The sequence below is a fragment of the Canis lupus genome, chromosome 16 (assembly GCF_011100685.1).
Source record: "Canis lupus familiaris isolate Mischka breed German Shepherd chromosome 16, alternate assembly UU_Cfam_GSD_1.0, whole genome shotgun sequence".
In the NCBI taxonomy this organism is placed as follows: domain Eukaryota; kingdom Metazoa; phylum Chordata; class Mammalia; order Carnivora; family Canidae; genus Canis; species Canis lupus.
In genome coordinates, this window is record NC_049237.1 from 48,789,993 (window position 1) to 48,808,065 (window position 18,073).

Here is an 18,073-nt window from a genome sequence, read left to right on the forward strand (position 1 = left end):
TAGAATTACATCTTAAACTAAGAAGTGTGAAATAAATTCAACTACACAGAAGCTCACAGTGACAAGGAAGACATTTACATTGGCTGGGGGATTTTTCCTTCTCTTCGGAAAGTAAGTGATCTGAGGGACCTACACTCCACTATTGTCTGGTGCTGATAGATTCCACACAAGAATAGGTGGTGTATCACAGTGACTTTTGGAATTAAAGAGTAGCGTTAAATTTGGTCCTGTCATTTAGTATCTGTGAGACCTTGGCAAGATATTTGGATTCTCTAAGCCTTAATTTTCTTTCCATGGTAAAACAGGGATAATACAACTAAACTATGAGGGTGGTAGAGTGAGTATAATAGGTGCTCAATAAAAACCAAATATCTATCTCTGTCTCTGCCTATGTCTCTATCAAACTTTCCTGCCATTTGGATTCTTCTACAACAATCCTTCTAAAGAACAATAACGACAACATTCATATCCTAAATCCTTAGCAATTATCCCTGGAAATGTCACTGTTACAAAATGACTTTGTTTTCGAAATGCTTCTGTACAATAATGGCACTTTCTGTGGGAAATCAAAGGATTTTGGAGAGAATACAAACTGCTCCAGAAAGGAATTGCGTCTGAACCGTGAAATCAGAATTGGTTGGGGTGAGAGGATTTTGGGGGCTGAAAATTTCTAATTAAAATAGAATAAAAAATGGATCCATGGAAAGGGTCACCCTAAACTCTCACCCTTTCTGATTTATCTTCAGGAAAGGAAATCTTGCCTGACAGCTGTCAACTATCAATGAGCTATACATTCAGTACCAACTACCTGAAATATGGGGAAAGTAACCCAAACTCACAGGTATATACTGTCAATATTCTAATCTCTAAAAGTACAACTTTCACGTCCAAATAGATTCCTTTTCATTAGTTTTTATCCCTTTAGAAATCAGCCTTGCAGTAGACAGGTAAAAATATGACAACACTTTATTTTTTAAGATTTTATTTATTTATTCATGAGACACCGAGGGAGAGGCAGAGACACAGGCAGAGGGAGAAGCAGGCTCCAGGTGGGGAGCCCGATGTAGGACTCGATCCCAGGACCCCAGCATCATGACCTGAGCTGAAGGCAGAAGCTCAACTACTCAGCCAACCAGGTGTCTCTATGGAAACACTTTAAAAAAATGTTGTAGTCCACATTCCCCCTCTGATCCTCTGTGCCAACCTCTTAATATCTTGAGAGAAAAAAAAATAAGTATGCTCAATGCGCTAATGGTTGAAACTGGGAAGTTGACACCTTAAGGATGTAAATGTGAACAATAAGAATTACTAGAATTTAAATCCGTTGTCTTTGCAGCATCAAGGGGCCACTGGCCACATGTCAGGGCATCTGCCAGGCCTTTATCAAGCTATCTCCAGGACGCAACCATCCTTCCTAATTGAAAACCTTTGTCAGAATTGAGACCCTGCAGGTGGAAGCGGATACGGTTTACTATGAATAAGCTCGCAGCCCGCTTCCTTGCATCATCCTGACACAGATCCTGGTGTTCTCTGCTGGTTCCCATGGAGAATGGATCAGTTGCAAGACTCTCATGATGGCTGCAGTGAAGATAAACACAATTATCAAGAGTACAGGAAATCTATTTTACGTAGTGACTATTTTGAGATGTGGCAGGAAGCAACTAAAATGTATGGGGATAAAATATTCTCAGACTCTACTCTTCAGCTGCTGAGCCTCTTCCTCCCCTAGCAAATCAGTCCCCTAGGTGGGACATCATGACACGGTGTTCTTGTTGGGTACTGAACAATAACTGAATGTCCTGATCTAAGGGATGACTTGGGAAATATGGAGAAATACCTTTCTCTTTGAATCTGAACTTGAGCTACTATCATTCACTGTCCATCTTATGTTCTAATGAAATCATTTCATGGGACGCCCAGGTGGCTCAGTGGTTGAGCATCTGCCTTCAGCTCAGGGCATGATCCTGGGGTCCCAGGACCCAGTCCCACATTGGCCACCCTGTGGGGAGCCTGCTTCTCTCTCTTCCTATGTCTCTGCCTCTCTCTGTGTCTCTCATGAGTAAATAAATACAATCGTAAGAAAAGAAAAAGAAAAAAGAAACCATTGCATATTTCTTTAAATCCACATTTGTGTTTAGTTTTCAAGAACATCCTTTGCACACTGCCTAATATTTCCCAAACTGTAGCTGAAACTCTTTTGTACTATGATTTTATGTAATTGTTTAGATGAGAGTTTATTTTATCGATCTGTCTATGGTCTTTCCCCTTTTACTAGGATAGCAACACTCTCCTTGGTTCTGTGCACACAAGCTGGGAGTCACGTTTGGCTCCTTATCTTGCTTTCTCACATTGCAAAGCCCTGTCAACAACTCTACAACTTGCTCCTTCCTCCCTGGTCACAATAACCCTTCATAAGTTGGTTCATATGGGATCCTGGCTCATAAGTTCCAAGTTTGCCTTGATGCCAGCTGTCCATCAAGTCTCAACTCTGCTTTAGGACATGGGCTAGCCAGACACCCCCCACAGCGACAAGCTCAGACCTTCAGCATCACATTGACAGTTCTTCATAAATCAATTTCACTAAACTGCAACTTTAATCCCCATTGTTTCCCACTCAAGAGGATTCTTCAGATGGGGTGGCCTTCCCTGATGCCACCTTTTCCCTTCGTTGCCTCCAGGCATTTCCTCCAGTTGTCCCAACTGTAAGCATGTCTACTCTTCTGCGCTGAAACACATTCCACCACCTTCCAAGTCCTGCTGAAATTCTAACAATCCTGCAAAATCTTTCCTTTTCTGAACCTTCACTGCTTTTCTCTTTTCAATGCACCGTGTAGTAATGTACTCCACTTAGCTGCTCCGCCTTCTCATTGTTTCCTCTCTGTAAAGCCCTGTATCTTCCAGACTATAAGCTTCATGGCGAAAGATGTATTTTATTCCCCCAAAATACCTCTCAAAATATTTGAAATAAGGATGTTCACAAAATAGAGTAAATCCTAACCTTTTGCAGGAGGAATGCTTGATTTTTTAATGAAAAATACATCTTAGTAACTGCTTGCCATATTATATATGACTTCCATAAGCCTATTTCATTCTGTTTTTCTACTGTTGGATTTTTTGCAACGCATAAAAGGTTGCATACTACACTGCTAGTAGCTAATATTCCTGAAAATATTTCTTTTTAGTTATTAGCATTTTAGATCTCTCAAAAAACTACAAACCTAAATTTAGTATCTAAAAACTACTATTTACATAAGGTATTTCATAAATCTTTTTCTATTTCATTGCAAAGACCCAACAGCACAATTTTTTTATTGCTGTCTCATTGCCAAAATTTAAGTATAGTAGTACATATTTATTAGACTTTATGAAGCATCCCCTAATTAAATTAAATGACACTTACAAAGATGAAGTGTGTGAAGAAAATCACTTAAACTCCCTATGCCACAGACTACATTAAAGGAATTTTGACAGATTAAATGTAAATAAAAAGAAAAATATTTTTGAAAAGAAGAAAATACAAATGATAATTTGCTCTAGGGATAAAGTAAACATTTCGAAGCATATAAAAAGGGCACAAGTAAATAAGATAATTTAAAAGGTGTCTTAAAAAATTCTTTATATAAATAATATCTTAAAATCAAAGGAAAATATTTGCAAAAGATTGAGATCTAAATATTTCAAAAGAGACAAAGAATTGTTAAGATTTTTATTATATGAGAATACATTCAAGACAAAAAGTATATGGTACCTATATATATATCTTGTGCATCTTTTCCATCAGGCTGAGGATTAATGAAAGGAGATTTACCTCCTACTGCTAGCATCACTTTAAGTTTTTAATTTATTTAATAGGAGGCAGAGACTTGGTAGAAATGAATCTGCTACTCTGAGCTGGAGCAGATGCAGATTTTCTTGGCACCTAGCATCTCTAATAAAGAGTGAGGAGCTACTTAAGGCAGGCAGTGTCCTGCTAGACTGGGGACCTTACATTCAACACATGAAGTTGGCATCTCTATTCATCACTATCATGCAGCTTATAAGTATGTCTACAAGCAGAAGGTTTGCATTTAAGGAGGTGATTATATATATCAGGTCCTCCTACGCCCAAACCTGTCTCATCAAAGCAAGCAACATGCATACAAGGGGAAAAAGCAGTGTCAGTGCCCTAGTGTACTTGAATTCCAATTTTTCTTATGTCCCAGAATACCCATTTCTTCACTTATTCTAATAGAATGATGGACAAAGGACATGAGTTGGCAATTCACAAAAGAAACACGAACCGAACCGTACACACACATACATGAAAATATATTCAACCTATCAATCACGTGAATATAAATTACAACAGTAAGATATTATGTTTTATCCATCAAGTTGCCAAAATTTTAAAGCTCGGCAGCATTTGCTGTCAATGGCTTGTGGAAAAAGACACTTTTTTGTACTGCTGGTGGGAATGTAAATTGATACAAGGTTTTTTTTTTTTTTTGCAGGGCACTTTGACAGGGTATATCAAAAGCTTTAAATTGTACGTACCCTTTGGCTCTGACGTTTCACTTCCAAGGATTTATCCTAAAGTAATAATAGAATTAGGGGCAAGGATTTAGCTACCAGGATAGTTGCTACAACACAATTTATGATAGTCAAAATTCAAACAACCTACATGTCCAAAAGTGGTGGATATGTTGAACAAATTATGATAAGGCACAGCATGGAAAAATAGTATGATGTAGAAGAGTGTCTGATAACATGGGGAAGCTTAGGTCAAAACATAAATTGCAATTTTAATTTTTTAAAAAATAAACACGCAGGAAAGAATAGAAGTGTAAATGCCAAAATAGAAACTAGTGACTACTATCCATATGCTTCTCTGGATTAACCGACGAACACGTAATGCTGAGCAATTAAAATAGATACATTAAGGGCATGAATTTAAACACTCACAGTGTTTTATACCTTCTTTGATCTAAAGTTCTATTTTTATCACGTCTGTCAGAACCTATCAATTTTACTTAGGTTATTGAGACAGTACAGTGTAAACAATGATTGAATGCTTAACACATTCTGATGATTATCTGAAGGCTTAAACTTTTTAAATAGGTTCATTTAAACAACGAATAAACACCTATACGCCCATTTTGTACCCTACAATCCATACGGTGATACTTCAGTCACAGTAAATGAGACACAGTCCATTATAGGGGAATGTTTTCTACTTGTTTTCTGCAGCAACTGACATTTCATTCAAGCACTTTCAAATCCCCTAGGAATCTCCAGCTGCTGTATGTCAAAAATTTAAGATCTCTCTTTGTGAACTTTAACACCCCTATATAAACCAGTTGGAAGGGCAAGCCTATTTCCTACTGATTACTTGATATTAACCAATTAAAGGCAAATCAATTATTCAATTTAGTCTGAATAATCATTTCACAGAGTCACATTTTCCAAAATGCAATATGTAGATAACAACTACCACTCTGGCTTTTTTTAAAATATTTTATTTATTTATTTGAGAGAGTGAGAGAGCACAAGCAGGGAGAGCAACAGAGGGAGAGGAAGAAGCAAACTCCTCGCTGAGCAGGGAGCCCAATATGGGGCTCAATTCCAGGACCATGAGGTCACGACCTGAGCTGAAGGCAGATGCTAAACCGACTGAGCCACCCAGGCGCCCTTCACTCTGGCTTTTAATAGCAAATTTCATTTTTTTTAAAGACCTTATTTATTTATTCATGAGAGACACAGAGCGAGAGGCAGAGACACAAGCAGAGGGAGAAACAGGCTCTCTATGGGGAGCCCGATGCAGGACTCAATCCCAGGACCTGGGATCACAACCTGGGCCAAAAGCAGATACTCAACCGCTGAGCCACCAGGCATCCCTAATAGCATATTTCTATTTCTCTTGGACATATTACTTGTGATATGGTTATTTGGCCCCCTTTGTGGTTTATTTAAAATTGATGTTTGATAAGGCCTTGATATTATTCATTAATAATCAAATCTAGTTATATAATTTTACACTTATAAATATGCATTTTGTTTTTTAGCAAAGGAAGGGATAGGGAAAAGAAAGAAGTTACCCACGTATCTGGAGAACCACTGAGAATAATCCTGTTAGACACACTCCAAATTCAGTAACTCCCTATTTTCCATAGGACTCTGGATGTGGGAGTTTGTTTTTTTTTTCTTCTACAGTTTTATAGGACTATTTTGAAATAAAATACCAAATTTTTTAAATTTTTATTTATTTATGATAGTCACAGAGAGAGAGAGAGAGAGAGAGGCAGAGACATAGGCAGAGGGAGAAGCAGGCTCCATGCACCGGGAGCCCGACATGGGACTCGATCTTGGGTCTCCAGGATTGCGCCCTGGGCCAAAGGCAGGCGCCAAACCGCTGCGCCATCCAGGGATCCCCTAAAATACCAATTTTGAATAAGAATGTACTTTACCCCAAATCTTGTGATGACATGGAATTTCAATTCTATCAGATATCATCAACGACACTGATTTACTGTTTGCTATGATTTCAATGAATACAGATAGAATCTTACCTTTTTAAATTATAGCTTTTCTATAACAAACACTGAAATTATTATGTGCACAAATTTGTAAGATGAAAAGTACCTCAAAAGATAAAAAGTTTGGAGGGATTAAAAGTTACAGACTATTAATATCCCCTGATCTCCTCTCCTTTCTCCTTCTAGTTCCTGGATGGCTCCTTCTTTTTCCTTATAAAGATCCTGAAATGTCCTCCAAAAAAAAAAAAAAAATACCCCTCCCTGCCCTTGTAGGTCTTAGAAGTTATCAGCCTCCCTGCCTCCTGTCTTAGTTGAGCTTTGGAAGGAATAATCTACACTTGCTGGTGCCATGTTTTTGAGTTTTTTGTTCATCTCTCCACCCACAGCATCTGACCACCATGTCCCTCAGACAGAAATGAACAACTTCCTGTGCAAGTATCTTTGCATTTAACTTACTAGACTTTTGGAAGTTTAGACTCTGCTTCCTCTGACCTATCTCTCTTGTCTCCTGTGAACCTATCTCTCTTGTCTCTTGTCTCCTGATTTTCCTTTTGTTTCTAAGGAAGGGTCCCCTTTGTTTCTTCCATTGGACTTATTTTACACCCTCATATTAAATATTGGTGAACTCGGGATTTCACCTCAGTCCTCTTTTTGACTACTCATCCTATTTGCTTTTGGGCAGAGTTCTATTTAATTCCGCCCCATGGCTTTAACTACAATCATACAGATCATATGGCAAATGTTTTTCAACAAAATCTATTTAAATTTTTTATCACTATATAATTGCTTAATAGATTATTCAACTTTGATGTTCCCCACACACCTTAAATACAACCTGTTCTTGGCGGATTTACTAACTCTACCACAAACCTCCAACTTGAACTACATCATCACCTATATTATACCATTCTTCCATGTTTAGAGGTTCTTTTAAAATGTCTTTCTCTTATGGGAATCCCTGGGTGGCTCAGCAGTTCAGCACATGCCTTTGGCCCGGAGTGTGGTCCTGGAGTCTCGGGACTGAGTCCCACATCAGGCTCCCGGCATGGAGCCTGCTTCTCCCTCTGCCTATGTCTCTGCCCCCGCCCCTCTGTGTCTATCATGAATAAATAAATAAAGTCTTTAAAAAAAAAATGTCTTTCTCTTCCCTAACCCCAATGCAATGAATAAATTACTAACTCTTGTTTCTTTCTATTTGAATCCATCTTCTTCTTCTCCCCAGCTCTCGCCTTAAACTTATATTTTCTCACACGTTGATCATAGTACTATCTGATTGGCTGATTTGCTTTCGAGTTTGACCTACAAGTCCATGGTGTCTTTGCTCAGCAAACACTGTAGCTCCAGGTTCAGGCACTGGGTGAGGTGAGCACAGAGATACAATGATGAACAGGGCCATGCCCCTAGAGAGCCTATTGTGGGAAAGAGAGTCCACATTCCATACTGCTTTCAGAATGTTCTGTAAAATGCAAATAGGACTGCAATATTACTCTGCATGAAAATCCTTCAGAGCCTCTCCATTACCTACAGAAAAGAGTACAGGTTTCTCAGCATGGCCATGTGGCCCTTTGCAATATGGTTTGCAAAGTTGCTTATATTGCCTCAAATCATCACTCCCCTACCCACATCCTGTGTTCCAGGTACCAAACAGCTCATGGTTCTCAGAAGACTTTACACTTTCTCCTTTGCTGCTTTGTCTACATCTTGAATTTCTAGAAGTCCTTTAAGTTCCAATGCTACGTCCCTCTTCCTTTATGAAATATCCTCTCCTCTGCTGCCCCCAGTCTCTGTTGGCCACAATCTGCTCTGTGCTGACAACGGACTTCGCATATTGTGCTGTAATATCATTTACCACATTAAAATCCAATTACAGACTCTACTGACCTGTTTGCCTAGCTAGCTGATGAATCTCTAGAAGTCAGGGGCTACATCGCACTCATTTTTATTTTTCCAGCATCTGGTATGATACCCAGCATGTATTCTTCATTGAATGAAGACGTAGCTGATATACTAAATAAGAAATCAATTCAAAAAGTCACATCTAAACTTTATTCACTTTTCAGTTTCTCTGTGATGATATTTAAAGTCAAGGTACGACTGGTAAGGTGTTTTCATTGCCCTTTTCTCAAGTGTGTATGAGTTTGTATGAATTTTCATCTGCACTTAAGAAAGATTTTACATTTGGTTTATGTACAGTCTATTCATTATGGAAAATTATCCCAAGTCCACTGATAAATATAAAAACTTTCAATACAGTAAACCATCATTCAAACTACTCAGTAAATAATATATAAGATTTTCACATTTATACTTGTATGCATGTATCATGTTAATAAACAGAATTATTATGACTTGAGAAGAATATCCTTTAAATAGCACCAAAAAAAAGAAACCAAACCAAAAAAACCCTGTTAGCTTCTCTTCAAACACTTGAATACCCCCAGAATGGCAAATACTTAGGTTCTATGGCTCTAACACTTAATTTTTCTATTTCAGTGATAATTACATCGATAAACCTGATTCAGCATTCGTTGCTGTTCAATTCATTAATTAAAACAATTTTATTGCTACCACTGTGATTTTTCAAGGATTTCAAAAACACATTCAAAAATCAAAATAGCATACATCATCAGTTTTGATATGTGCATGGTATGCTTTACTTTGATTTCAACTCTACCATTAAGAGAATGTTTAGAATATAAAGAGAGATAGCATATACTCCATACTCCGTATACTTTGAACAGAAATACTTAGAACACAACTTGAATTTTTTAGAAATGGTAGTATTCATGTGAAAAGTAGCAACCTACCAAGAAGTTCCAAAAATCCTCTTAGGATGAGAAATACAAATGTATAGAAATACTTAAGTGATCACAACAAAGGCAGTGGACTTCGTAGTCTTCTTAATTCTAGTTTCATCATGCTAAATTTTTTTAAAAAGCTAATTTAAATCGTAGCTTACTGTGCTTGAGTGGCTTGTAACATATCCATGAAATAAATATTTCATTCTTAAATGACACATGAAAGCTTTTGTTAAGAGAATGGCAAGTTGCTATTAAGCCATAAATGTTTACAGAGCAAGGCAACGTAATTATTTTTATATATTTGAAACTATTTGACGGTATTCTGCAAAGCAGTGCTCTAATTCTGAGCTCAATTTAGTAAGCAAAAAAGACATATTGTTTTTGCTGGTTTTGACATCCCAGAGCACCTGAGACATAAAATATAATTTACAATGGTAGAGCATGCTGGAAGTGACCGTTACATGCCAGAAGAGAGCTCATAATGGAATTTATGTACATGTTATAGTTTAGTATGTGTAATAGAATCTCATAAAATTAGAGAAAACACTGACATATCATTAATTTCTTACAGCAACAGAATTCCATCTTCATTCTTACAATCAATTTCCAAAGGAGGCTGGAAGGTTCATGGATGAAGTTGAAGTAACAGAATGGAGAGAGGTGAACTACTGCACCTCCCTTCACATTATCTTCAGAAAACTCAAATATGCCCTTTGTGAAAAGAGTCAGAAGAGAAATGACATCCGTGTCGTTGCGGAGAGCATCACAACTACGTGACATACGGGATACTCCAACGCCACCAAAGAGTTTCTCCCAGACTACTCTAGAATTTAATTGCTAATAGAAGAGCTCCAAGTTCTTCCATTTCCCCGTCACCTACAAGCAGTCTCTCAGAGAGAGAAGAAGGTGCCCTGCTCGCTCTTTGAGAACAGATTCTACTTGGCCAGGCAATTTGGATTGCAAAATAGCTACAAGCTCTCTGTTGAGAGATGGGTTTTAAACATTATCACTGCAATAGTTCATCAGATTGGTTTAAGAAGCACACCTTTGTCCTTTTAAAGTCTCATGACTCAACTTTTAGACTTCAGCTAGCTATATAGAAAGTAGACTTTTATTTATTTTATTTTATTATTTTTTAAATTTTTATTTATTTATGATAGTCACACACAGAGAGAGAGAGAGAGAGAGAGAGAGAGAGGCAGAGACACCGGCAGAGGGAGAAGCAGGCTCCATGCACCGGGAGCCCGACGTGGGATTCGATCCCGGGTCTCCAGGATCGCGCCCTGGGCCAAAGGCAGGCGCTAAACCGCTGCGCCACCCAGGGATCCCGAAAGTAGACTTTTAAAACAGTATTTCAAAGGACAAGTAAATTGGTTCCTTGAAATGCTTTAGCCGTACAAAGCAAGTATCTATTATACCTCAAAATATTGCCCTTTACTGTTATACCCTCTTTGTCAGCCAAATTAGCCCTTAATAGTTTAGTATCATGCACAATTAGTGTGGCATTAGTGAGGTCCTACAACAGGTATATTGCTAAGACCCCAGGTGAGAAATAAAGTCTTCCAGGAATGATTTATTTTATCGTGTGAACTGATGAGCATCAGTTAAATTGCCTTTTAATTGACTGGCTGTCTAAGTAACATGCCTTTGAGGGAAACACTACTTTTGAAATTTCCTTTGGCCAGGAGGGGAAGGAGCATTCTAAAGTCTTTGAAGTCTACAGCCATCAGACTAATTATCAGCTCCATTCAATGTACATTCATTTAATTACAGTAAATTAAAAAGGATGTGGGGTTTGGGAGAAAAATAAAAGAGTCAATAAATGGTGACAGAAATTCCAGACTATGCAAATCATCAGTGCCTTTTCTGGAGATCACTAGCTCTCTCTCATCTTGCCACATGTACAAAACTAACAGCAGACAGAAGGAGAGTAAAAAGAGGTGGTGGGGTGGGGAGGAGGGGAGATCTGCCGTGGGCCAAAACTATGTAGGTACTTGATACTGTTTGACTTAATCTTCATCGCCACTTACAAAGGAGATATAATTTTCTGCTCTTTACAGATGATAAGAGCACACACTTATTTGGAACTCACTAGGTGCCAGGCACTGTTCTAAGCACATCATAGATCCGAACTCATTTAATCCTCACAACGACCCTATGAGGGCTGTATAGTATTATTTTCTCTATGTTACCCTTGTGGAAATTGCAGCACAGGAAGGTTAAGTAACTTGCCCAACGTCACACAGCTTGGAGATGGTGGGGCCCAGTCAAAGCCAGGTGACCTGCCCCCTACACCATGTTCTCAACCACTCCTCCCAGTGGGGGCTATTGGGGTCTGGAATCCCAGTGAGGCAGAAGAGGAGGGCTAGCTCCTCCCGGTCTGTCTCACTTCAAAGGTCATGGCTTAAAAAAAATAAAAATTAAAATTAAAAAATTAAAAAAGAAAAAAGAAAAAAAGGTCATGGCTTGGGAACAGGCCTAAGAGATTGTGGAGACAGGGACAGGGACAAGATGGGGACCTTCTGCAGAGGAGCATCCCACCTCTGGGATGCTGCCCACCTGTCCAAGAGTAGCAGGCAGAGGGAAAAGTTGGGAACTCGAGCTCTGGGTGATTGGTGATTCGGGAGCAGACAGCCTCAGCGGGTGAATGAAAGACTTACACCCCAATCAGTGTGATTCTACAGCCAGGCACCTGTCATGATGCCACAGCGCTGCGTGACAAAGGATGGTCTGCGTTATGGCTTCTTCTGGAAAAAGATGCACAAACAAACATTGTTAAGGCTTCAAGGTTGATGTCTCGAAAAGAAAACTCCTTTGTTTCTGACATTTAAATAGACACTTGGAACCGAGATCAGATTACTTGCAAAGCTGCAGAGCGGAAATTCAGCCAGGGGTCTTTTACCCCATACGTCAGAGACAGGAAAAACCCTTAAAACAATCCAGAGCACACTGGTAATTCTACCTTTGATTAGGGCGGCTCATCGGTTCATCTGGTAACCTCACAACAGCTTACCAGAACTGCGGCTCACTAGGTGGCCACAAACCCCTCCAGCATCTGCCCTGGAGCCTGGCAGCTGACTTAGCCTGATGAAGGCGACCGCAGCAAGCCCTGTGTCAAGAAGGGACTCCTCCCAGATTCCAGATCCCTAATTCGGACCACAACTAACATTTGGGATCCCATACGAAACTCAATATACTGGCAATTTCTTTCTTTCTTTTTTTTCTTTTTTTTTTTTTTTTTTGCCTCAAAATGCTTTGTAACTTCAAATCCCCATGGTTGGTGAAGAGTTAGTTTTGCAAAAGGATAAATTTTATCACTTGTTTTGCATCTCTGCTAACACGCAGACGTGTGACATGGTCCGAATGTTCTTTTACTCTTGCAGGATGCTCGGGCCATCAAAATTTCATTAGCCTCACAGCAGTGCTAGCGCCTTCTAAACTTGAACTGTTGGCCTCTTTATCAATAAATAAATGAAACCTAATCCCTTTTAGTGACTAAACTCTTCTTTGAAGTTATAACTAGAACATCGGGCACTCAGCTTGCATAATTTTACAAATGTTGAATAAGTTTTTTTTTTTTTTTCTGGGGAAAACAGCCTTATCCACAGTTATTTCAAATGATGAAAACAGTCAACGAGAACTCCCATTCTAAACCGGATGAAAACAAGTCAGTGTCTGGTTCCTAAATTAGTTTCATTTTGGTGAGTTATTTCACACATGTCCTTCTTGTTTCGACCTAGAGGGTTATAATAGAACTTCCAAAGACTCATCTGAACCTAGTACAACAATGAATGATATTGGACAGTTAAAATAATGAAAGGCAAAGGAAAATATCACTGGAAAATCAATGGTCTTTCAAACTTAGAGCAATGAAAAATAACTGAGGATAGGATTGAATTATTTCAGTAATTTTAGATGAGAAATATTTGACTAGAAGTAGTCATGGTAAAAATATGTAATAATTTTGAAGCTATTGCTTAGAAAGATGTTAGAAGACCATATGTAGGATTATAAATTTTAGTTTTTCCTATAACTTAGCTTAAGAAAAACCATAGTTTTTTTATCAGAAAAAAAATCCTCAATATTCTTATCTCATTCCACAATTCAAAAGGTCCGCTAAATATCTCAGAAAATTATCCTTTCCCACCTCTTAATGCAATTATTTACTTTCAATGGACTCTTGCTCTTTCTGACTAATCACTGAAAATTCAGGACAAATAAACTAATCTGAATTTGTTCCTATGGAGGTAGATATTATATCTATGCGATAGCCAGTGTTCATTAAGAGGCCATATCTGTTTTATTTCGTCTCTTGCTTTCTTCCCTTAGCTGACCTCACTGGGAGTTCTTGGACCATCAAAAAAAAAAATTTTTTTTAAAAACAACCACAGCCAAACCTTGGGGAAAAGAGTAAACACAAGTTTAAGTCATCACTTGCCCAGCTCAACAAACATTGTTTTTGACACTTTATACTCTTAACTTGGCTGACCTGTTTACTCTCAACAAATGCTACCAAATGTTCTGAATTTCAAGGCAAGGCCCTTGACACCCTCTTCCTATCTCTGTTCATTCTGCTTTATAACCACCATCTGGAGAAAAGAAAGAGTATGCCTTTTCTTGCCTTGACATCACTCCATGACCAAGGTCTATGAGGTCCTGGGAGAGGCAAGGTCCTCCTCCAGGTAACAAGAATCTATGCAAATGGTGAGGGTCAGTGGTGGGAGACATTCAGTTTTCCTTTCCTCCTCCCTACCAGTTGGATATTTTATGCTGTTGACTATAAGTTAACAATTCGGTAAGTTTTAGATTTTCCTAAAAGAAAAAATAAATGGTGTGTGTTTGGGCATTCACTGTGAGATAGCTTTAGCAGATACACAATTTAAAAAATCATTAAATTAATTTATGTTTTACCACTACAGATGCAATCACAGGATACATGTGTTATTACAGAGGAGAAAGAGATACTATAGAGGGTGTGGGTAGAAAGAACATGCTGACCTGATTGAGAAAATATTTAATGGATACGAGTGTGGATCTGATGCAGATAATCAGAACTGGATGCATTATCTTGCTGCGTTCTACTCTTTTCTATAACTACCATAAATTTTATCATGTACTTTAGGGAAATGAAATACCGAGTGCTACATTTGAATATAACCATCATACCTGAAGATTTGGATAGACAGGAAACAAAGTTGATACCAAATTTTATGCATTTACGGCTAGTACCTTCTGAATTCACAATGAAAACTGATATAAATACAGGTTTTACTGAGGTGAATGGATAGGCTCAGGGAAATGCTGGCAGTCTGATTCGAGGACTCATTTTGTCAGAAAGAATTTGTTTCCTGTTTGGGGTTGGAATAAACCCAGTCTCCACCCAGAACTGACACTACCGGGAGGAGGGCAGGGGGTGGGGGTGAATGGGTGACGGGCACTGAGGGGGGCACTTGACGAGATGAGCACTGGGTGTTATTCTGTATGTTGGCAAATTGAACACCAATAAAAATAAATTTATTATAAAAAAAAAAAGAACTGACACTACCAAAATGAATACATCGAGTGCATATTAGCCATTGATCTTGATTGGTTTAATGCACTAACATTCTACATAAGAAAAGACACTGTTTTGGTTGGTTTAAATCAGACTTTTTTTTTTTCAGGAGTAGGAAGGAAATGGGTAATAATAGCAGGAAGCAATAGGTACCACTTCATACTGTGACTTAGCTAAAATTGAAAGCTGAATAGATCTGCTTTCGTATTGCAAAGCATAGCTGACAAAGTTGGTCAATAAATAATACAAATGAAATACTGTTGGTAAAACAACCATCTTTCTTTTCAAATGTCATGCAATTCTTCTATTTTAATTTTCTCCTTGCTTCTTGATGCATCACATACACATAGCATCAACAACTAGATTGAAGTAGCAAGTGCAATGTTACTATTAAATGTGAAGGAGAAATGTCCCTTTGTTGTCTGGTATGTTGGCACTGATGCTCCAATTCTTCTTTGAAGCAATACCGACTAAAAATTAAGTTTCCTTTTAAATCTATTATTGCATATAAATGAACTATTTTTATGGTCCTGCATTAGCTATAAGAAAAAAGTCCCAATAATTTATAAAGATCCCTTTCTTACAATATGTAATGCTGCTGTTTGGATATCCTAAAATCCAATTTTTTGCGTGTAGACTTAATTGCATAATAATGCAGTCCCCAAAGCACATCGAAAACCATACTCTCCCTGTTTACCAAAATTTCATTTGCTCTCATCAACTAGTAACTAGTTTAAAGCACGATCAAATTTGTTCTTCAATCACTTGAGCCCTGTTCATAAACTATTCTGGGTGCTCACTCATCCATTCTAAGATTCTGCAACTTCTTTGAGATATCTTCAAGAGGAATCTACAAAGACATCTTTGATTACAAGCTGGCTCTAGGGTAAACCTTATCACCACTTGCTTGGCTACTCCACAGAGGATAACAGGTGACATGGTCCAAGATAAGTAGAAGCTGATCTTTTTTTTTCCTGTACATAATTAAACTGTTTTTCAAAACTAAAGCTAACACATCATAGACTGCTTGCAGAATTTAACAATCTGATGTCGAATATTGATTTTTTTTTTCCAGGAAAAAAATGAATTATTCAAGGACATTTCTTGAATTCCTTTGCATTCAAATGAAAACAAAGGAAGCGGGAAGAAAGTCAGAGAAGGAAGAGTGGGAAGAAAGAAGAAAGGAAGAGAAGCATGCCCCCACAGTCAACTAAAACAGAAGCACTGAAGGCCAACATTATAGAGCAAAAAATGGCACTTACCGTTCTCACTGTCCGACTTGTTTTCATGCTCTGTATCTGTCAGTGTGAGGGCCGAGTTGGACCGACTTGAAAGGCAGGAGCTGCGGCCTGATTTGACCCCCCTGCCCCAAAGTCTCATGGCGTGCTCTGGGGACATCACTGCTTCATTTTCAGTATCAGCATCGGACCCTGCACTGATAGAATAACCTCTGTGGGGGAGCCCCATTTCCGCACAAAATGCCAGTCCTCTTCGAGTTGCTGGTTCACAAACTCCTAACTGCCTTAGGGTAAAATTCTGTCCTAATTAGGGGGAAAAAGAGATAACAACTAGTGAGTATATGTTTCAGTTTTCTTGTGTTTTGTTTTCAAAGAAATCTCCCTAAAAAAAAAAAAGCAAAAACAGAAACAAAAACACACAAGCATTCCAGTTTCCCAGGTAGCAGCACCAGATGTTTACACGGGCACTGCATGGCATAGGGTCGAGTGGGTGCCAGAGGGGAGTGGGAGGCTCCCCCACTGACTTCCCACACCCCGCTTAGAGCCCCTCTGTCAACCACTTGAGCCCATAAGCACCTCCAGAGAGAGGGGCAAGCCGAGGAGCACAGGCCATGACAACTCAACCCAGAGAAAGGACTTGTCATCAGGGATGGGATTTTGTTTGGCAACTTGGGAAGCAATGGAAACTGTCAGAGTTCTTTCCCATGTCTTGGCTCTAGTCCTAAATGATGGGATTTTTCCCACCCAGATGTCACTTCTTTGGAAGACAAGAGAGAGTAAGTTACGCGGTATGTAGGGGTTTGGTCAGTTTTTATTACATCTGCCCACCTCAAGTTAGCAACCAGTGTAAACATATGTCGTGTGTGTGTGTGTGTGTGTGTGTGTGCATACGTTCACTATGTCTTGGAGTGTAACGTCTGTAAAATTTGCAAATCTCTGACTTTCTAGACATTCTGCTTTAATAAACACCTGGAAACATCTATATTGATCAGAGTAAACCAATTTTTGCAAATAAAGCTCACTATGAAAATAAAGCGGGAGTAATATGTATTTAAAAATTAATGATAATCAAGTTCCCTGAAAATCAAGTTCCCTGAAAAATAAATGCCTGTGAACCCTGCAGGCCTTTACTAATAAATCGAGCATAATAAAACTTATGGCATGGCAATAACTTCAAGCAAAAAATGTTTAAATTAGGTGACACTTTAAAATGACTGCTCTTATTAATGACTTTGCCAATCATGTGCCTATTCTTGAAATTTCACATGTTTTATGATACTATAGATGAGAAGAGAGAGAAATATGTTTGCTTGTAGGATGCAGATATATTGGCTCTTCCATTTCTTGTCGCTTGTTGGCATGATAGAGTCTGAGATTTAGGTACCGACCAGAATCAAAATACATGTAAAGAATAACCGTACACAAAGACTGATTTAAATGCTGCCACATAATATCAACCTTTTAAGAATATGAAGCATTTATATCACTCACAGTTTTCATTTTCCTACTTCTATCTCTTCAATCTACGAACATTTTAAACGTAATTGGCTGGTGTGAGAAATAACATACGTTATATTCTTAAAAAAGAGGATGCCATAAATTATCTGTGATAAAACAATAACATGTGGAATCTTCTAGGAAATGAGTCAAACATAATGCACAATATAGTATATACTTGGTTGTCAAGATATCAGTAGCCTCCAGGTCTCAGCACATTTTAACTGGTGTGGTTAATTGCTTTATTGCTGTGGTCATATCAGAAGTTGGAATCAGCTTTATCTTGGTCAGACTTCCAAATGGGTTCTGACAATGACACTCATAAATAATGAAAATCTGTTGCTACAATTAGCTACAAATCAAACTCCTTATCAGAGAGATTTGAATAAGTATCTGAACCAAAAAAAAAAAAAATAAGTCAGAAAAAAAAAAAAAGAAGGAAAGGAAAAAAGAGCCCGTGGAACAGTGAAA

General features: G+C 38.4%; 1 protein-coding gene across 6 annotated transcripts in view; it reads right to left on the reverse strand.

The window, feature by feature from the left end:
- Positions 1–18,073, reverse strand: part of LOC119874670 (teneurin transmembrane protein 3) — a 601,805-nt gene that overhangs the window by 404,635 nt on the left and 179,097 nt on the right. For all 6 annotated transcript variants that reach the window (XM_038560464.1, XM_038560463.1, XM_038560462.1 and 3 more), the window contains exon 3: positions 16,130–16,408. In XM_038560464.1, the coding sequence (XP_038416392.1) occupies positions 16,130–16,408 (279 nt within the window). The remainder of the gene's footprint in view (positions 1–16,129; positions 16,409–18,073) is intronic.